General features: G+C 43.6%; 4 protein-coding genes and 1 non-coding gene across 18 annotated transcripts; 3 read left to right on the top strand and 2 right to left on the bottom strand.

The window, feature by feature from the left end:
- Positions 1-81: 81 nt before the first annotated feature.
- On the top strand, positions 82-1,435 carry LOC108121997 (uncharacterized). Its single transcript, XM_017236397.3, has 3 exons — positions 82-285; positions 359-514; positions 569-1,435. Exons 1-3 carry the CDS (start codon positions 163-165, stop codon positions 1,034-1,036), a joined length of 747 nt encoding a protein of 248 aa, XP_017091886.2. The 5' UTR covers positions 82-162; the 3' UTR covers positions 1,037-1,435.
- On the bottom strand, positions 1,342-12,105 carry Unc-115a (Uncoordinated 115a). Of its 8 annotated transcripts, none has more exons than XM_017236390.3 (10): positions 11,622-12,105; positions 5,137-6,134; positions 4,706-4,762; positions 3,981-4,534; positions 3,748-3,921; positions 3,547-3,686; positions 2,792-2,898; positions 2,549-2,615; positions 2,247-2,488; positions 1,342-2,188 (listed from the first exon to the last, which is right to left on the bottom strand). In XM_017236390.3, exons 1-10 carry the CDS (start codon positions 11,623-11,625, stop codon positions 2,075-2,077), a joined length of 2,457 nt encoding a protein of 818 aa, XP_017091879.2. In that variant the 5' UTR covers positions 11,626-12,105; the 3' UTR covers positions 1,342-2,074. The 8 variants fall into 8 exon arrangements, with proteins under 8 accessions (XP_017091879.2, XP_017091875.2, XP_017091874.2 ...); XM_017236386.3 differs by lacking the exons at positions 2,792-2,898; positions 11,622-12,105 and adding exons at positions 3,347-3,432; positions 6,324-6,513; XM_017236385.3 differs by lacking the exon at positions 11,622-12,105 and adding an exon at positions 6,324-6,512.
- Positions 12,106-12,313: 208 nt separating this feature from the next.
- trbd (ubiquitin thioesterase trabid) lies at positions 12,314-19,319 on the bottom strand. 7 transcript variants are annotated; one of them, XM_070281932.1, is made up of 9 exons: positions 19,178-19,319; positions 15,914-16,080; positions 15,284-15,851; positions 15,014-15,224; positions 14,226-14,952; positions 13,913-14,157; positions 13,642-13,853; positions 13,426-13,574; positions 12,314-13,363 (listed from the first exon to the last, which is right to left on the bottom strand). In XM_070281932.1, the coding sequence occupies exons 1-9, from the start codon at positions 19,199-19,201 to the stop codon at positions 13,285-13,287; spliced, it is 2,382 nt and encodes a 793-aa protein (XP_070138033.1). In that variant the 5' UTR covers positions 19,202-19,319; the 3' UTR covers positions 12,314-13,284. The 7 variants fall into 7 exon arrangements, with proteins under 7 accessions (XP_070138033.1, XP_070138035.1, XP_070138036.1 ...); XM_070281934.1 differs by lacking the exon at positions 19,178-19,319 and adding an exon at positions 17,048-17,177; XM_070281935.1 differs by lacking the exon at positions 19,178-19,319 and adding an exon at positions 17,042-17,170.
- dmt (dalmatian) lies at positions 17,427-20,098 on the top strand. Its single transcript, XM_017236115.3, has 3 exons — positions 17,427-17,804; positions 17,861-19,443; positions 19,718-20,098. Exons 1-3 carry the CDS (start codon positions 17,513-17,515, stop codon positions 19,976-19,978), a joined length of 2,136 nt encoding a protein of 711 aa, XP_017091604.3. The 5' UTR covers positions 17,427-17,512; the 3' UTR covers positions 19,979-20,098.
- Positions 19,480-19,643, top strand: LOC122321682 (small Cajal body-specific RNA PsiU1-6). The gene has a single exon (XR_006246212.1). It is a non-coding gene; the product is annotated as a small Cajal body-specific RNA PsiU1-6 (non-coding RNA).
- Positions 20,099-20,156: the final 58 nt, after the last annotated feature.

The following is a 20,156-nucleotide window of genomic DNA, read 5'->3' on the forward strand; positions in this document are numbered from 1 at the left end:
GGTAATAGATTAAGGTAGTCCTCTATCCCTTTCGGAAACACCCTTGACAGCAGACCAATGTGATGGTCTTTTCCAGCACTACCAAGCAAACGTAAATAAACCGCTGGAGAGAAGAGAGTTGAAATCGTTTATTTTATTTTATTTAATTTATTTTTATAGCCAATGCAGCGTTTTATTGTTGTGCGAAACTATCGGGAAGATGACGAGCTTAAATGCCAAGAATTGGTGCGAGATTACATAATGTCTTTCTCAAACAAGTCATTTTTTGTGTTTTGTTTTCGAGAGGTAAGTAGTCTACTTTCATGCGTGCCATATCTTTTTGAGATCATTCATTAATTAGGCCTAATTCTAATTCCAGATCACATTGCAGTTCATAGTCATTACATGGGCAGTTTTTTTCATATTCCTGGGTGTGCCTCTGCTTTTCTGTGCCCTCACGGTTCCCGGCTGCATATTTTTTCTCTTCACCGGCACCTATTTTTCTTTCTACGCCAAAGCAGTGGAGCTCATGAGGGTAGGGCTACTTACCTATAGCTTTGCTTACTTTATTAATTAAATTTGATTGTAGACAAAGCCTTCCCAGTCGTTGGTGGCCGAGTGTTATGAGCCCTTCATATTCCGCTGCTCTCCCAAGGAGGCCAGTTACCAAATATTTATAGAAAATTGTCCTTATGACGAGGCATATAAAAACAAATTCAGAAAAAGAATTGTAGCCGCAATTAGTGTGAAAAACCATCATGCTGTCTACAACGCAGCCTGGATCTATCGTTTTGGCATAGCCCAGGACTATCCACACCAAAAGATTATGGAGCCCATGGTCAAGCTAGTGGCAAAGAACTGTGAGAGTGGGGGCTATGCCTCGCTTGAAGCCACCATATCCGAGTGGCAGGAGAGCGAGCGTGACTTCTACGACGATTTTGGATTTGTTACGCGGCAGATCTACCACAAGAAGATTATCGGCAGCAGTCTTACGGTAATGAAAACGCAGTTAACCTTCAGTCTGCGCAACGATGAGGCTCTGCACAAGCAAAACTAGGCCAAGACGAATGGTGCAATATTGAAATCTCCATGTTCTGTGAAATCTAGTTTAATAGTAATGTACTTTATCTGTGAATCTAACATTCCAGTCACGTATTGCGTCCCAAACTCAAATCACACCGAATTCAAACCTAGATGGTGCTTCTCAGAAATGAAATGATACCATATGAGTACGTTTGAGTAAGTTAAGTAAAAGTTATAAGCACATTTTCTTAATCTTGAGTATCTCCCCAAAACACCATCTGTGCAAATTGCCTTTTTGTTGATTGCCTTCCTTAATGTTAAATTAATTGTAACACAAAATGACACGTTGAAACAGCTTTGTCCTGATTTATTATCTCTGGTTTATTCTTTGACATATTCTATTTAAATAAATAAAATATTTAGTAATAAATAAGTTGTTGCATAATGATTTAGCGTAGATTGGATGCCACACATCTAACGTTTCGCTTACTGCTGTGTGAATTTCTCAGCAGGTACATTAATTGCTCTTTCTTTGATGCTTCTCTAGATATTTAGCCGGTTAACAAGGTTCTTTTAATTAAAGTATAATTTAGAAAATATATTCTTTTTAAAGTTAAGATTAATATGCACTTGCGCTGCGTATAAAAAGCCATCATGCCGGACATGCAATGTTTAACTACGTGAAGTATGTATACAGTTTTTATTTGGGATTTATGTTTCTTTCATTCATAGTTTCAATATATCTTTCAGTTACAGTTTTCCGTTAGCGCAACTAATTCTTAAAAAAATAAACTGAAGCCGCCTGTAGGCAGCTCCGCACTGTAAATGTAACTATGTTTTTAAATTTAGTTTAGTTGGGTTCACTTTCATCAACTATTTAAAGCGTGTTTCAAAACTGGCTGTGAAATTAGCATAGTTTCCCATTTCGTTTTCATAATTTGTTTGTTTTGTGTTTAATGTATCTCCACTGTTGTATAGCCCTTTGCTTTTTAAGGTAAGTTGATTTCTTTTGGTTTCGTCGCTAGCAGCCTCCTCCACCCACAGACCCGGTACAGAGTACTGGGCTCCTCCCTTAGAAGAGCTTAACCCGGCGCTTTAGCTCGTTGCGGCGCCACTGGGGCAGCCTGTAAAACTCGGATCTGGCGCACTGCAAGATGTGCTCGAACTCGATGTCCGACAGATGACGCTGTTAGGAAATATTATTAATTAGTAACATTTTATGAACTTGGCTCAGTAAAACCCACCTCCAGATTGCAGCGATCTACGTCGGAAGGCAGTCGATAGTTTGTGATTAGCAGTAGGTGATAGGGATAGATCTTGGCCGGCTCGTGCACCAGCATCGAGTGCGCCATGTTGGGCAGACTGCGCCGGATGAGTCCGGCCTGCGGATAGTGGTAGGAGAGCGCCCCGGAGTATGTGCTCGAGGCGGGCAGATCTCCGCCCATCAAGGCACGTCTATCGCCGTCTGTGATTGAGTCCACCGAGGCTGAAAAGGGATTTGAATTGTCAGAATATATTTCGACTTTAGTGAAGCCGGAGTGCTCACCTTCTGATTTTCCACAGCTCAGATCCGTGCTGTGCGTCTTGTCGCCGAGACCTCCATAGGAGAAGTCCTACAGTTTGAGAAGATTTGTTGTTATTTTTGGTGACGAAAGATAATCTTTACATGCAAACAAAGGCAACCAAATAAAACAAAAAGACAGTGCATTGAAGGATACTAAGAGCTAAGCCTCAAACAAAAAAGATTCCAAAGAACTCTACGGCATAACAAGAACAGAAGCGATCTTACAGTGGCACCATGCATCGTGGCCGCAGCGGAGGTTGTGGAGCTGAATGTGTGGGAGCGTGGAGCCAGGCCGTATCCAGGCTTCGGAACATGGCGCAGCGCACTCACCACTGGGAGCAGAGTTCATGGTGGTGTGTATGTTGATGTTCATGTTGATTTTTGATGTGAATGATGCAGATGTATGAGTTCAAGTTAGTGTAGATGGGTGTTAGTTTTATTGGGGGCAGTTGGGGCAGCGGTGTGGGGGCAACAATAGCATACACACATAGATATTCGTAATAGCATAGGATAAAGATTAGGCAAACAATGAAGCAGCAGACCAACCAGTTGAATTATATAGTTTGTTAGTCAATCCAATTAATTTCACGGCCAGCCAGCACCAGCATTCAAAAGTGAAAGAGAGAAATACAAAGAGGTGCCATCAGTGAGAGGTATGTAGTTATTACAGGGATTACAGGGGGTTATATGGGTCAATATGGTTATGGATAAGCTAAAAGACACAACTGACAGCCCGGCACCAAATATCTAAACCCGATCCAAACGACTGGCAGCACTTACTGAGCTGTAACCGTTGCGTATATAGGGCAGAGTCGTCGTTTTGAATCCATATCCGGGCTTGGGCGGCGATCGGTAGGAATGTATGGCTATAAACGTAATATTGGGCTATATATAATATTGGTAGCTAAGGAACTTAATTAGCGTAAATTCGAATCGCGCGTCTAACGTACGGGATATCGAACTACTGTCTAGACGATTACCATTGTAACTGGGCGCGTTTCCCAGCGATTTGCCAAGCGAGCCGCGGTAGCTGGTCGAGCGATCGAACATCTCGTCCTCGTAGAAAGGCTTCTGGTGGTCCAGATTGCGTGAGGGAGAGGCCCCGATGGGCGATTCATACCTGAGCGATAATCAAGATTAAGATTATAAGGATAACACCATCAAAATCAGTTACTATATACCTCAATTTGTACAGAGGTTCCTTCGAGGCAGAAGGCGTCCTGGAAGCATTACGGGGATCCAAGTTGTTCTGCTTCCACTTCCTGTACTTGGCGTGCTCCTTGAGGTCCTTGGCGATCGCGGAACCGATGCCAGAGTTAAGCTTTTCTAGCTGCTCGGCTTCACGTTGAAGGCGTCTAATGGACAAAAGGAATTTTCAAAACATATTCTTAAATCTTTCAAATATTTGACTTACTGCTGCTCCTCGCCATTCTTAATCTTGCCATTCGTCTTGCCATTTTCGACATTCTCGTCCTCGTCATCTGAAACGGGTACACCCTTGTAGGTGTCACTGTAGCGCCGCCGGCGCTCAGGGTCGGTGTAAGGATACGGCGGAGCTGGGAAGTCATCCCTCTCAATCTTGGGCTGCTCTCCTGGTGGCGGCTTCTTAGCGGCCGGATAGTGAGATAGCTCAATGGGTTCCTCGTTGTTCATGCCCGGGCTCTTGGGACGGGGAGTCTCCGAACGGATGGCGTCCACCAAGACCTTCATGGCGCTGCGGGTCCTGGAGTGAGGACGCGATGGTGGACGGCTACCGGCTACGGATCCCGCATTACTTGGAGTTGGGGCATAGGAGGAGGGCCTGTGGAAGTGCGGTGAAAGCGGGGTCCTGTCATACGGATCAATCGGTTTGCGCAGGTAGTGTGGAGCATCCGTCAGATAGCTGTAGGTATAGATGCGCGATATATCCTCGCCGATCGGTCGTCCGTACTCTCGGAGTATCAGACCCGGGCTCACAGTACGATAGTGCTAAAAGAAGTGTAAGATGTAATATTAATTTTCTATTAAATAGTTATATAGAAGTGCATTGTGATTAAGTATTGCAGTTTTGGCGTGTATATTTAGAAATATACGGCGAAAAGACGAAACGATTTCAAAAATAATTGGAGAACTCATAATAAAATCATAATTAAAACAAACCTTGCGGCTAGAGGAATAAAGTGAACCATTAAAGCTCGGTGTTCTGGATCGGATGTACTGAAATCGAACGAAAAATAAAACGCAAGCTCAAAACAACTAAAATGCAAAATAAACTGAAATAATAAAATTATAAGTTTAATGTGTCTTGTGTGTGTAAGTGCAGGGGGTGGATAATTGAAATAAGCTACATATATCTTTAAATCCTTTAAAAACAAATCATAAGAAAACTGATTCATAATTTAAAATATAGCTTATTTCATTCTTAAATGAAAAATAATGAAATTTGTGTGTGATTGTTGTGCAACTTGTAGCATTCAGATTAGTAGCAAGCTCAGTAGCAGCTTAAAACGTGGGATTGTGTTGGCATCTCGTGCGGTTCTCATTGTGTTTTTAGAAGAGAGTCCGGCTCCTGAAGCTACACAGCTACCTACCATCTCGCTGAGCGCACTGGAGCTCATCCGGTCGCACTCGGTGTCTGTGAAGTTGCCGTTGGAGGCGCCGCCAGCCACCGAGGTGCTGCCTCCGCCGCCATTCAGAATAATGCCCGACTCCGATGGTCCTGGGCCGCAGCGTGGATGCCAGATGGCACTGCCTTGCAGGTACATCTCCTCGCCGTCGCCGAAGGGATCGCCGCACTTGGTGCAGCGGGCACAGGTCGGATGGAAGTGGTGGTTGTCGCCCGCCTGGAGCACCTTGCCGCTGATGAAGCGGCTGCAGTAAGCGCACTTTACTCCGTATCCCTTCTGGTAGCACTTCTCGCAGTAGGGCACCGCATCCTTGCCCATGTACTCGCCGTTGAGCACCACCTGGCAGGACTTGCACCGGAAGCAGGACACATGCCACTGCCTGTCGAGGGCCACCAAAGCCTGGCCCTCCTTGAGGAGCTCTCCGCAGCCGGCACAGTCATTGGGATCGTAGTCCTCCTTCAGATGCGCCTTCTGCGAGACCACTCCACCTGACAGTTGCTGGTGAGCGGTGGCCCGCGTCGGACTCTCCGCTGGCGGAGCTGGGGAGGAGACACCACCTCTACCGCCGTCTGTTCCTGCTCCGACTCCTCCGCTGACCGGGCCCCCGGTGACGCACTGCTCACAGAGCACTTCCTTGCCAGTATTGGTCACCTTGCTGCCGGACTTGAAGGGCTGCTTGCACTTGGAGCAGGTGAAGCACTTCTGGTGGTAGGTCTTGCCCATGGTGCTGACCACCTCGCCCTCCACGTACTGCTGGCACGTGGCGCACTTCGTGCCATAGAGTCGCTGATAGTCCGGTATGCAGTAGTAGGCATTGTCCTTTGTGAAGAATCCGCCCGTGGCCAGGGACTTCTTGCACTGGCAGCACTGGAAGCAGGCCTTGTGGAAGTGATTGTCCGCCACTCGGAGCACCTCGCCGGAGCACTTTTTCGTACATTTTGCACAGTAAATTTTTTGTTTACCTGCCAGAGATGGGGGATAAAGAGAACAGAGAAAGATTAGCGATTAGGGGGGGAACTCAATTCATGAGCTTTTGCTTTTATTCTTAATCCAATCCAATTCATTCAATTCAAGCTACAGAGCTATCGCCCGATTACGTATACGCCGCGTTGCGCTGATGTCATATGCATGTGATGCGATAATGCCCCAACCTTGCCTCATTTTGCCGCGTTCGGTCCAAAGCCCCACTCCGAATGTGTGCGATTCGGTTTGACTGTCTGTAGCTGTTACTATATTCACGCAAAGGTTTATATATCGTATGTCCGATGGGACGAACAGGGAGATCGTTACACTTGTGTCGGCCATATTTGTTGTTTGTTTGTTTGACTGTTTCTTTTTTTTTCTCTATTGACAGTCTACGCAAACACATTATTATTTTCTTTTTTAAGACACCCATACATGCATACATCTTGGATTCTTATGGGGCCTTATGGTGACTCATGCGACAGGCTAGCAATTAATCTTATCATTGATAAGGCCAAGGGCGGCGCAAACTTGCTGTCAGGTACTTGCTTTATATATATGTATGAGAAAATGAGTATAAACTTATGTATGTACCATGTATGCCCGCTGTTAATGTACACAAATGGGGAAAAAGCTTTTCATTATTTGTACATATGAGTATTCAAAGTGCTATATATCTATGTATATTCCACAGAACTGCACCAACAGGTAGGTTAAAATATCTGTTCAAAACTTCAAAAGATAGAAAGTGCAGTTTTTGTATATTTCTTATAAAGTACAGAATGTTTATTCATTTTATCACGCAGATAAGTAAAAACCTTATCAAATGTTTAATCAATGATCTGGCAAGCCTAAAGGGGTTTTTTGCACATTACTGTGTTTTCTTTTAACTTCTTTATATGAGTGTGTGTAATTAAGGGCAACCCAAGTTTATTGATCATACGCACTGTGGTACTCCCTTCTCTTTTTCTTTAAAATAAAAGGCTTGTAATTAGATTTAAATTAAAACTCTGGAAGTGCTTTCACAGAATCATAAACCGTATGTTAGCACCCATTATATGGCTGGTTTTTTTTCGATGCGACAGCTATCCAGCTGGGATTCATTGGCTTTCGTTCCCTCAAAGAGAAACATAGAGCACAAAGAACTCTGCATCGAGACTAATTGTTAGCCGTGACTGATGAGTTGATCTGTTCTGGCGGCTTTTTTCTAGCCCGCCGGTGGCAGTCGGCGGCATCAGTCTGCGGTTGATTAAATAGACCCAACAGACAGGCACAACATCAGCTCCATCTGAAACACACTGGCTAGAGGCAACCGGTGTTGGTTGCAGTGCATTAACAAAAAGAGAACACATGAACATACATAAGCCCGACCACATTATAGCGCTGTCTGAGCGATTTTTTCGACCATATATCTCTCTGTTGTTATTTCAGGCCTTTTGGATTTTTTGTTTTCCACAATTCGGGTCTGCAGTTGTTGCCTTCCCCTATTTGGTTGGCTTCCAAAATAGAAATTATCGATAAGCTCGCAATGGAACTCAGGTGTATTGGTGATAAATAGGAAAACGTAGCCGTTAACTTTTTTTCTATAATTGTGACGTATGCTGCATAACGGTACTAGTCTTTATCGCATACTTAAGCATACATGTGTAGACGTTTAGTTGGAGAGCTAACAATCTATTAATGGGTTATTAGTTCTACACTAATCATCTTTCAAAATACGAGTTAAAGTATTTCAAGGGTAGAGTTAGATCTGGTTAGTTCAGTATCTGAAACTTAGAAACCACCATTATTTTTTGACAACATAAGACAACTTTGCCAGCTCTCTGAATTTATTAAAAACTCGCCAATCCCCGAGTGAACATTTATTTGTGTGGTGACGCCACCGAAAATGTTCATACCGACTGGTCCATCTGATAATACAAATATATATATAAAAAGTTGATCGCGCACGCACATACACTCCCCTCACCAGTAGGAGAGTACTGAAAGCGGGCTTTCGTCACCGACTTGGACTTCCGTCCTCCGTAAAAACTACGTGAGAGTATATAACGTGGGGGTATTGTTTAAACTTCGTGTACGTGTTTAGCTACGTTTAATTAATTTCATTTGTGTTATGCTGCTCGACGGCTTGTTTATTATGCAATCATACACATTTCTGAGCAATTTGCATATCGATTTTGGCGTTTTGTTTATTGGGTTTTCAGTGCCTTTTCCCGGCATTAGCACCACCTCGATAATTGGCCACTGAGCGGATCTCTAAGCTAAATAGTGAAAAAATCGAGTGAAAATTACATTTTCATGCAACAGAGACCCGGCAATGCGGCGTCGCCACACAAGTTAGTACAATAAAAAGTCAGTCTGAGCGCACATTCTCAGTTTTATTGTAATTGCGAAGAGCGATTTTAGTGGCGATGATGTAATCGTAGCCGACATCGACCATCGACCGCCGTCTGACGGAGTACTGGAGTGCCGGAAAGTTGTGGCAGAAGTTGTGGACCCGCAAACAAACTGGTTGGAGCTCGCTCGAATTTGAAATACAAACAAACAATACAAAAACACGGGTTGCGATGAATAAAAACCCGTCCAGCTGCCAGGGGGCAAGTCCAAGGTTACTGTAGCCTTTTTGAACTCCACAGCAAAAAAATTTCAAACAATTTTTGAAATTGAAAGGAATTTGAAAATTCTATGTTTTTTTTCAGAAAAAGGGAGGACGGTCAAAAGAATGGGCCTCCAAATTTTCTAATTTTTTTCGATCTTATTATGGTACAGAATAGAATAAGATGCTTTTCATTACAACATATTCTTCATTTGTTAAAAAAAAGCCTAAAATTTGTGGCGCCATTTATCGATCCACACCTTATTTAATTATCACATAAATATTCTTTCATAACCATTTGAGATTTATTTTTTTCTGTGTGGTAATAAAAGGCCTTTTCGATTCTTTGCCACTTCCAAGCTGAAAGGTTAAACTGCAGGGCAACGAAAATATTTTAATTAATTTCAGCCGCGCCCGAACGACCCTAACCTTAGAGAAAAATAAAATCGAACATTAAAGCAACATGCTCAAAAAAGCCAAAAGAAATCGAATGGAAAAAGCGTTGAGCAAAACGCTTTGAACTGAGAGACGGAAAACGACCTTCGTCACTGACACTACATGCATCCAATGCGCACCGCGCGAGTTCAACCCCGGAGCAAGTGCGTCAGATCCTTGACAGTCGCAGTGCCTGGATAATGGCGAGGACAAAGCAGGTCAAGGCGACGGGCGGAAACAGGTGGAACACAATAGGGGAAACGCCACTTCAAACTGGCTGGATATGAGCACAGCTAGACAATAAATAAAACCGAAAGCAAACATCGCCGCTCTCCTGTGCATTCCACGCCCACAGGCTTCACCCACGAATGGTTCTGTTTATACACACAAACATTTTTAGTTTTGGAAGAGCAACAACATAATATACACAAATCTATAGGCAAATGTGTATGAACAGTTGTGGCCATAAAAATAGCACACTGAGTAAGTCAATATACTGTTATTTGAAGGGATGTCGGGAAAAGGAAGTAAATAAATGTAGGAGTTTTAGACTTCAAATAGGGACTCCTATTTCTTTCAAATATTCGTGTATTCTTAAGAAAGCTTATTAAATTAGGTTTTAAATAAGATCAGAATTTGGGTTTTGGGGCAATACCTTTTCTATAGAAGATCTATTGGGGATTGTTATTGGTAAACCCTTTCAGGTTTTTAATTTTTCCCTGATGTTATTATAATTAGTTTTGGGAAAACTTCTAAAATTAGGTTTTAATTTGAAATGAAATGGATAGGTTTAGATATGGCCGCTATTGTACATCGTTATAGCAAGTATTACTCATCAAATTTGAATTGCTTTGCAAGTGTTTTTTTATGCTGTGCTACCTGACGCACCAAATAACGAGCCGCCACACACGTCCCAAAGTTCGTTTAGAGTTTTCGGTGTTTCGGTCAATTTGAAAGTGCTTCCTGTATGCTTATTAGACGAAAAGTGAAAAGAGCACCCGTACGTGCATACACAAGCAACGCACAACAGCATCTGATGACGCTGCGTCTACGAAAATAGCATTCAATTAGGCAAGTGGACAGATTGAAGAGCGGGTGAGAGATACGACGGTGGAGGCACGACATAAGAGGAGATGCCACTTTCTATGCAAGTGCTCTGACCTATATAACCCCGCCTGGGACTGGGAAATGCCCCGAAATACTATGAAATGCAGGCGAATGCACAACAGGCACGAACAAATCAACGGACAAAATAAATGAGAAAAAATCCGACTAAATGAGTGAGCGGGTGGTGGGGCGAGTGGGTGGGTGAGTCTTGTTTGCCCCTTTCGCTTTCATTTGAGCACAGGAAAACGAAAAAGGAAACCCAGTGGAAGTCAATGTGCTTGTCAGAGGGGTTCATGTCGAGCAGTTGTTGTGGAGATGTTGTAGAGGCTATATGGCCATTGTTAAGCCTTTTGAGGCGAGGAGCCACTGTGGCATATTATGGGGATCTCCTCCCATCAAAATCGGCGTCCACTTGCCGGCACCATGGAGTCCAAGTCAATTAGACATTTTAGACACGCATGCAGTCAGGCCCAAGTTACACTCGGAAAAATGATACATATCAGATCTAGGGACTATAGATTTTTTCCTTTTTGATAAATATTTAAGAACTCTTTCGAAATATCTGAAGTAGGCCTACAAATCACTAATTCTTATAAGAAGTCCCCATTTTTTCAGTGCATCTGAATGAACTCAATTAGGGCCAGTAGCCAGAAGCAGAGTAATTAATCATTGACAATAGCCGAGTACATGTCTCAAATAACGGTAGAAAAGGCCCTTTCAGCAAGAAACGTTGTAAAAAAAAGCTCATTCACATCGAACGGCTTACAGGTTATTTGAGAGCAGAGCTGCTCTCACGGCGGGACGCCCTAACGGTATCGTGTGTAATTGCAGTTGCATGCACAAGCACTTTGAGGTTTATTCGGTCAGGTTTTCCGATTCGCTCGACTCACCTCGCCCTGCTCCTCCGGTAACCGCCCCAAATTTGGGCCAAAAAAAGAAGAGGCATAAACATAAAAAAAAATATATAATAAAAACGAAAAACACGAAACTTGTTCTTACAACACTGACGTCATCGCCGAAGTCGCAGCTGAGAAATTGAGAATTCAAATAGGGAGTGGACTCATATGGAATCATATGTAGTGGGGCGCGAGCCAGAGAGAGGATCCAGCTGGGCAGTATTGATTTGGAGAGGGTACGGGTACGGTTCGAAACCACTCCCGATATGCCCTGCTAATGCCGATAATGGCATGGCATAGTGGTGCTATCGGAGGAGCACCTTCACCACCTTCTGCTACCGCTAGCCGTAACCCACCCACCCCCCAACCCCCCTCGCTTTGACTTTGCGCAGTCTTTCTCACGGACACACCAGCAAAGCACCGGAGTATCTGTGTGTCGGCAGATAACTTACCCATGGCGAGATACAGCTACGAGCTACGAGTGCTTCAATGGGGGAGGGAAACACACTGGCACACGCACACACACTACGATGAGGAGGAAAGCACAAATACACGCGCACAGGTCACCACTACTTCCTCTTCACTTCACTAACAAAATTTTTCTTCTGCTTAGATTTTTTCTATTTGTATCTTTCGCCGTATGCATTCGCAATATGCGTTGCTTAGCCGAGAAAGAGTGGTTGCTTGTGGTATGGATGGGTTTGGGTTTTAGTGGTTGTGTGTGTGTTCGGAATTTAGCGACTTTCGGCTCGATTATGTTGCGTATTTCGCTCTCGTGGGGCCACAATTTCAATTCGCCGACAACGATCACAGTGGAAAATGGTGGTTTCTGAGTGCTAAAAAGACAGATTCTCAGTAGGAGCTGCGAGCAGAAAAAAACACCGCACCGCAACGACACCGACGGCAGCAACGAAACGACTAAGTATCTCAGATACGCCGCGAAAGAGCGCTCAGATTCACCTGGGGATGACAATCCACCCATAGATACTTTTGGTCTATCGATTATTATTCGATGTCGATAACGGGAATCGAATAGAAAAACCGTTGAATAGCAATCGTGGAAAGCCAAAATCAAATATTTTTTGAAGTTGGTTTTTAAAAACTCTTCACATATTTCAATTGCATTAAGTATAAATGAAACAAATTTTTACCGTTGAAATTTTACTTAAAACGTTTATTTAAATATGTGTTTTGTTTTCCATGCATTTTGCGTGTACATTTGCACAATAAGCTTTCTTAGAAGGTAGTAATAGTAATAATAATTTTAATAACATTACTAACAAAAATAATAATGAGATAAAATTCCATATATAATACAATTAGAATAAAATTCATTATATTATTGGCCCTTTGTTCAACTTTCTAGAACCGTAGGATTTCTATATACGTAATATATATTTATATATAATATTTATAGGCATGAATGTATAATGATTCATAATTCCAAAAAGTGTTTTAAAAACTATCAATAAACTTTTCAATGACGCCCATTTAGAAACATTCATATTCACCCAAATATTCTTACATATGTGGTGTGTGGGCTACACCGTTTAAAATTTAATAGTACATCGAGATTTTCAATAATATAAGCCCCTCCTCAGCCTGGGATTCTTGGGTGTTTACAACATCTAGCACATACGCATATAATTTTTCGCCTAAACTGCCGGCATCAAAATTCACTTAATGGATTGTTTCAGATGTGAGTGTAATTAGATCTACCAGTGTATAGCTTCAATTTCGTTTACTTTATGGTCTACTCCTACATTGCCTCGTCGACCCAGTGTGTGAATAAATTTGACTAAAATCAACGAACGTTGAATTGGGAACGGATATGATATATATAAGTCAATCAATGCGTTTCGTACACTTCTGCTTAACCTTTGGTTTGCCTTCAATTTAGTTACAACTACAACTTTTTAACTGCTTGCAAATATGAATATGTATTCTCTATAGTTTCCATTAGCGAACTGCGAGTGCATGCGGGTAGGATCTGCACTTCATTCTCTTGTTTCATAATCCTTTTTCTATGCGAACCGATTTGCCAAAAGTACAAAAAGGATTTTCAAATATATGCGCAAATTACTGTTCTGAAACTTGTTTAAGAATGTCCCGGTTCTATTCCTCATCTGAGTCTCCATCACTCGAATAGTGTGTGATTTGCGGGCGGCGAATAAAAGGTGCGGTTATCACCTGTCTAAAGAAGTTGATCAAAAGAGTTATTTAACTATATTGCTTCCTCGTTTAGTACTAGCTTACGCAATGCGACGGTAGTGATTCAGCCACTCCTCCAGCATCTGTGCCACAAGGAGAGGACGTTTTCCAAGCTTTTGCTGTGCCACTAGCAGGCCGCCGTCAGTTACACACACGTCCAGCCACTGGCGCATCATAGACTCTTCATTGCCAACCTGTACAATATTATAAATATTATTTTCTGGTTAACTTGCAAGCTACTGCACATGATTAATATCTAACCTCAGATTGTGTGAGGAAATGTATTGGCAAGAGTTTCAGCTCGCAGTCCATCAACGGCAGATAGGTCACATCCTCGACATCATCGCGGCGTCCATCGATGCGGGTAAAGGGTTCCATCGGCACCAGTGCACTGAAGTGCCCGCGAGTGTAACCCAGGGCGATTGGCGACTTGGTACAGAAGTTTTGATCCCATAACAAAGGCAAATATACACCTAAAAAGACATCGTTGCTTACTTAATGACAATTTTAATTAAAAGCAATGACCACTGACCTTCGAAACGGGCATAGCCGATGTCTTCACCCCGAAAGCTCTTCACGTACTTCACCCCGTACACAATGATTGGACGTCGCAAGATGTGTGCCAGAGCAAAAATGTGCAGTTGTTCCAAGGACGAGCCAGGCTGACTGGCCAGTGACAGAAGTGTGCTCCAGTCTTCCTCCCATTGCGAGTCTTCCAAGGTGAAGTGAAGCATCGCAGCCTGAAGCATTTCGTACTCTTTCCAGCGCGCAAAGAATCTGAATGAAAAGGAAAAAGAGATTACAGATAGTTCTTGATCACCTAGTATTATTTATTTTATACTTACACATGACCACATTGATGCAGTGTATCGGCCAAGGCCCTTCTCAGTATGTTGTCGCGGTCGAACACGCCCCAGGTGGCCTGCATGGCGGAGTCCAGCAAGCAATCGCCTGCGCTGCGATTCCACAGGACAAACATGCGAGAGCTGAGACGAGCTGTGATCTCCATGGACCAATTTAGAGCCGGTGGTGGGTTCTCCAGCTGTTTTTGGGCGTCGCGATCAAGAAGCTCATCATATAGTTGCTCCTGAATGGGAATCGGTAGCTCCTCAATCTCGGCGGGGAGGGCAAATGTTGCATGCTTCTGCACGTAGTGGCAGGAGAGTCCCGACTTGCGCAGGCGCAGAGTATTGGCAAAGTGGCGCCGAATATCCGCTGCCAAGTCTGGAGCCACATAGGACGGCACGCGCTTAATGCCCGGACCCGATCCGGATATCTGAGCCAGCAGCATGGGCAACATCTCTTCGCGGTGAAATCGAATGGCCAGGTGTATCAACGTGTGGCCCACATCGAAGGCCGAGTTCCGATTTAGGGCAGCAATCTCCGTGCTGGTTAAAGAGCGTGCCGGATTGCCGCCACATGAAAGATACGCCTCCACGGCACTGTAGTTGTTTTCCACGACCCCCAGGCAAGCGTTCAACCATTGCCAATCTACCTGACGCCGGATCTGACGCTGTCGGCGCTCCTGTCGCTCTTGCACCGTATCACAGTTGTTGATGGTTTCCGAGGAACCTACAAGTAGAATGACAATGATAAGTAATACAAGTAGTAGTTCATTAACTCAGTTACTTACCCAGTTGGTAAATGTGTTTCTTATTAAAAGAATTATTGACACTGACGGTATCCACACTTTGCTGCTGTTGCTGTTGTTGTTGATGCTCCTCCTGAATGTTCAAGCTAGAAGAGGCATGCAAGTCGGTCTGTGACCCAGTGATTTCACGCTCCCTTGTTTTGCCGCACATTGAGCACTTGATGCTCCTCGGCCAATTCTCATAGGTGCAGGACTGTAAAGAAATCTTTATATTGTGGCATTTTAATGGCGGTGATGGAATGAAAAACATACGTTACACGCCCATTTGGACACAAAGCATGGTTTTTTCTGGGGCGATACCGTTGACAAGGCATCCCGTTGCTGAGGAGGATGGTGATGTTGTTGTTGATTAACAGGATGTTGAGTCTGGGATTGCAACTGGTTGTGGGACGCATTAGTGAGATTGTTTAGGTGCGTAGCATCATCAATACTTGGACTAAGGGTCAAACGATTGGAGGCTGTGGCTCCGATTAGAAGTTGGGTCGGCTTGTTGCCAGCCAATTCTGTGTCCGAACCACTGATGCGCATTGCCTGCAATGCCTCGCCGGCCCTATCCGCGTCAGCCTCGTTGTCGTGATCTTTGTTGCTGGACGCCCGCTCGACAGCGTCTCCGCCGCGTTTTGTGCAACACTGGATGCAGCGAAGGCTGCGTGGCCAATTCAGATAGGTGCACACCTTACAGGGCCACTTTTCACTATCAGCCACATTGCTTTGGCGCGCCTGGTTCTGCGGCTGCAGGGAGTAACAGGTTGATGTGGGGGAGGGCTCCACTCCAGCCGCCTCCTCCGCCGCACAACTGCTCTCCTGGGCAGGGCTCAGCCTGCGTAAATGGGTAGTTAGTTAATCGGAATCTGGGTCAATGTCTTACTATTTTTTACTCACCGAAAGATATCCTCGTTGAGCAGCGGCTTCGACGCCTGGCACATGGTGCACTTGAGTGAGGATGGGTAGTTCTCGTAGGTGCAGATGTCACATTTCCATTTCTCTGCATCGTCTTTGGTATCGCACATCGTTTTGTGCGCGGAGCCAGCCACAGCGATGCAGTTGTTCTGTCAATAAAAGGAAAATGGCTTTTATTTACATGGCATTCTTTCGGGTGGGCCATTGTTCTTACGATAATACCATAAGAAAATAAGTAAAGTAGCTAGGTGTGTTTTGCACAGATCTTTGTCAAGCAAACACATAGCCAAGTCAATTTTATGTTGATTTTGAAGAGATAAGATCAGAAATTATGTCTATTAATTTCGTAAATATTTTACGTTACTTTACGGACTGAAGTCTTAATAATCTCGGATGAAATTAAAGAAATGAAGCCTCGCTGCTGTCAGCCAGTGTTCTATTCCTATTAATAAGGTCAAACAACGGGTAGGGAAGCAGTGTCCTTGACCCTGAGACATAATTTGCAGCTACAACTACGGAGGCAGATATGTACATCTGCATTGGCTTGATTTCCCACAGTGTCGTCACAGTTAGCCTTCGCTTCGGGTCTGGGATTGCAATTGTTTGTTGCCACTATTTGTATGTATGTCGTGTTATGTATGTCAATTTTGCATTGGGAAAGCTAAACAGGGGGATGGGTGCTGGGTGATGGCAAGGAGTGGGGAGGGTTTCGCGCTAGTTTCTTATTGGGATTCTCCTCGTGCCAGCCAATCCAATCCACATCATATCGTCGCACAGTACCTGGCGCAGAAGTTCGCAAGGCCTTTTGCAGCAGTCCCAGACTGCTATTCGATTTGAATATATATGCGACACAATCACAAGCAAATCAGCCCGCGAGTGCTATGCCATACAAGATACAACTACACCCCGCACCCGCACCAGCGTCACTGTATCCGATCTCCGTTCTGTCCAATATTGCCAGTAATACGGGCGGCTGGCAGCAAAATTACAATTACAAAACAAAGACAAGGCAAGAGAAAACTTTCACTTGATTTTCGATTTGGCTTTTTTTTCTGTTGTAGTCGTTTAGTAATAGAGTCTTTGATGTGGTACACTTTCACAATAACACACACGCACTGGCGTCGATCCGAAGTGCAAGGAATTTGGAATTTGGATTTTTTGGAAATAGCTAATTATTTATTTTTTACATTATTGCGAGGGCAATACGTGTTGTTGTAGCGATAGTCACGACCAGTCAGCTGTTGAACTAGCACGAGGTGTCGATTCATCGGAGCAGTCACGAGTCACGAAATAGTGTTAGAAAACACCTAACTTCTACAGAATGCGGTCATTTATCGGGTTTTCAGACTTTTTCAGTAATTCTCGGATTTTATCAAACTGAAAGCAGCTTTTAAACCTGAATTCTATTTCTTTTATGTCCCAAAACGTTGGAGATTGATTATTGTGTATAAAATTATCGATAGTACGAAATACCGATAATATCTAAGTCTATCGCGATCTGTATGACCCACCCACCTCTAGCTCGAGGCGGGAGCTGTACAAAAATCGTGATTTCTATTCTCCAAACAAACTATAAAAACAATGGTTAAAAAACGAACAGAGCCTTGTGCTCACAAAAAGCCAACCACCAGAATCGTTTTGCGTAACAAGAAAACTACAAATAACAATGAAGATGCGGCAACGCCGAGGCAATTTGCGCTGCGTAAATGCGTTGTTAAAATCAGACGCCTACGGCTTCGGAAAAACACCCCTTCAAAGGAAGAGCAGAAGTTTCCCGATGCTGTGGAAAACAGCTCCTTCGAACCGGCCCGGAACTCTACAATGTGCGCTCCTGAACAGATAAATACCCCAAGCCCGGTAAAAAGGGTTCAAGGTACGTGCGGATATACACTTTTTAAGCTTAAACTAATCACATAAACCTTTAAACAGTGCGCCTGAAAAGAATTGCAACATCGCCACCGAGTGCGGAGCCTTCCTCCTCAAAAAAGTCACGCTTTTTTCACAGAGAGGACAAAAATCAAAGAACAAGATCGTCTGTGACGAGAAACGTTTACGAGTTCCTTTCCGAATCGCAAATAAAAGATGACAATACCCGAAACGACCCCGCGGCTGACATAATACAGCGCATGGTGAACGATGGCAAGGCTTGCTTGATGATGCGTTCGAAAAAGGATGGTAAAACTCGAATCAAACCTATAAAGAAGAAAATTAGGCCAGTGGGAAAAAGAAGGCAGGTTTCGCTCAAGAAATCAGAAATGGCCAATGGAAAAGACCAGCAACCCAGTGAACCTCAATTGAGCTGCCCAACTCGCGCCATGTCTCCTATTTACGAGCCCTTAGACGAAGATGTGCATGCAGAACCTGTCCAAGTTCCCGAAAGTCGGTCGACAGCCAAGCCAAATACATCCAAGCAGGCCAGTGATGGTGCTTACAGTACTTTAGCCCGGTCTGTTCTTCTTAATCAAACGAAGACACAGGACAACCAGCAATCGAAAGACAAGCGGCGCGAATTACTAAACATAGCCCGTCAGTTGATCAGCACACCCTTGAACCGTAAGACAGCCCCGATCCCTGGAAATATATCTACCACCACAGCTATATCCCCTATTCCACGGCATTCACCATCGGGAAGTGCATCTCCCTGGCGCGTTTCCGACGAGTCGGCCATGCCAAATACTTTTGTGTTTGGCTTCAATACATCCCAACTCCCATCTTACTCCAGTGACCATATTCGCCGAAGACATGTCTATGTACCGGATGAGCCCCGTAACCAATCAAATGAGTCTAATTGTCCGGCTATGCAAGATCAACGAGTAGAGTCAATAACTAATGAGTCGAACGAGGAGAACATGCCGCCTCCGATTCCCAATACATCACAAGCCCCCAGTTACCAGGTTATCGATACGAGCGCAGAAGACGTTGAGAACTATGTTCATTTGCCAAATCCCCGAAGAACCCAGCAGAAACGCACGCCCTTTAAAGATATTAACATACTAGATGTGGTTGTGCTGCCCTCATGGAAGAAGAATATTCAAACCACACCCTCAAAGGAAGTGACACCTTCAAGGCAGTTTAATTCCACAGCAATCGAAAAGTCTGGAGCTCAATCATCACCCAGTCGGACTCAAACGAGGGTGAATCTTTTCGGGTCGCTAAACGAAAAGAGTCCAAGGCAAACGGAAAAACGAAATCTTTTCGGATTTGAGGAGTTCCTTAATGATAGTGTGGTAACCACAGATTCCTCACCTTCAGGAAGTCAAGATGTGACATTGCATGATAAACTCCAGCGCTTGGCAGAAATGCGTCCTTCTAATCTCCCTCTAGTTTCCAATTCTCCCCTGCGTCGCGATACCCTTAAAGAGTTCTACACAAAACAGCAGGATATTCGAGATGTTTTCAGCTCCACAATGGTGCATCAAAGTCGCCCACGTCCAAAAAATGCACTGGTTGCAGACGAATCCGTAGGACTTTTTAAAGAGCAAGAAGAACCAGATGTGACATTTAACGAAAAGGTATGGGTCTATATAGAAGAATATTTTATTTTATTATTGGTGCCAAAAAGGTGAAGGCATTGCAAAGTAATATATGTCTACATCAGCCAATTGGCGCTAAATTAATCTTAAACTGGGGCAAGTTAAGGAACTCAGTTGAGCTAACAGGGCCGCAAAGACTTTAGTGTTATCTTTGAACGGTAGTAAGCAGCTCGCACAAAATATCCATATTTTCAAAATATTAAGTAGTATGATTATAGTGATATATTATTCATAAAATCATCTTTATTTGCAGAAACCAAGGCGAACGTACGTAAGGGAAAGACCAAAAAGAAAGCGGAAACAGAGAGTGCAGCTTCTGTACGTAGATAGTGAATCTTCAGAGGATGAGGACGAGCAGGACTCGCTCAATAATAGTTTAGTATCTCCGCAAAAGAGCCGTCCGCATAAGCGTTCCCGCAAGGACATTGAACATGAAGCTCAATTGCAGGATTTTATTACCAGTTTCAACAAGCAGTGTGAAGAAGTTGAAAAGTTTCCAGTAATCATTGAATAATCTTATTTAAATTTTTTTTTTTAATGTTTTGGTGTTTTTGCTAATTTGTTTATGTACCTTTTTGTTTTGTCTAACAACTAATGATTTCTTTCAACAACGTGTTCAAGAAAAAATTTAGCCTAAAGGATAGGTTTATGTAATGGCTTATGACTATGTTATTCAAATAAAAAAATTCAAA

The sequence above is a fragment of the Drosophila bipectinata genome, chromosome 3R, assembly GCF_030179905.1.
Source record: "Drosophila bipectinata strain 14024-0381.07 chromosome 3R, DbipHiC1v2, whole genome shotgun sequence".
Lineage (NCBI taxonomy): Eukaryota > Metazoa > Arthropoda > Insecta > Diptera > Drosophilidae > Drosophila > Drosophila bipectinata.

Coding starts and splice junctions, on each gene's coding strand:
- LOC108121997 (XM_017236397.3), top strand. CDS start 163: ATGCAGCGTTTTATTGTTGTGCGAAACTATCGGGAAGATGACGAGCTT. Junction 286..358: donor TTGTGTTTTGTTTTCGAGAG/GTAAGTAGTCTA, acceptor TTCTAATTCCAG/ATCACATTGCAGTTCATAGT. Junction 515..568: donor AAGCAGTGGAGCTCATGAGG/GTAGGGCTACTT, acceptor ATTTGATTGTAG/ACAAAGCCTTCCCAGTCGTT.
- Unc-115a (XM_017236385.3), bottom strand. CDS start 6,477: ATGGCCGACACAAGTGTAACGATCTCCCTGTTCGTCCCATCGGACATA. Junction 4,535..4,705: donor TTTATTCCTCTAGCCGCAAG/GTTTGTTTTAAT, acceptor CACTTCTTTTAG/CACTATCGTACTGTGAGCCC. Junction 3,922..3,980: donor AAGAATGGCGAGGAGCAGCA/GTAAGTCAAATA, acceptor TTTGTCCATTAG/ACGCCTTCAACGTGAAGCCG.
- dmt (XM_017236115.3), top strand. CDS start 17,513: ATGGTTAAAAAACGAACAGAGCCTTGTGCTCACAAAAAGCCAACCACC. Junction 17,805..17,860: donor CCCGGTAAAAAGGGTTCAAG/GTACGTGCGGAT, acceptor ACCTTTAAACAG/TGCGCCTGAAAAGAATTGCA. Junction 19,444..19,717: donor ATGTGACATTTAACGAAAAG/GTATGGGTCTAT, acceptor CTTTATTTGCAG/AAACCAAGGCGAACGTACGT.
- trbd (XM_070281932.1), bottom strand. CDS start 19,201: ATGTCACATCTTGACTTCCTGAAG. Junction 13,854..13,912: donor CGGCTATGCCCGTTTCGAAG/GTCAGTGGTCAT, acceptor ATGTCTTTTTAG/GTGTATATTTGCCTTTGTTA. Junction 13,575..13,641: donor ATTTCCTCACACAATCTGAG/GTTAGATATTAA, acceptor AATATTGTACAG/GTTGGCAATGAAGAGTCTAT.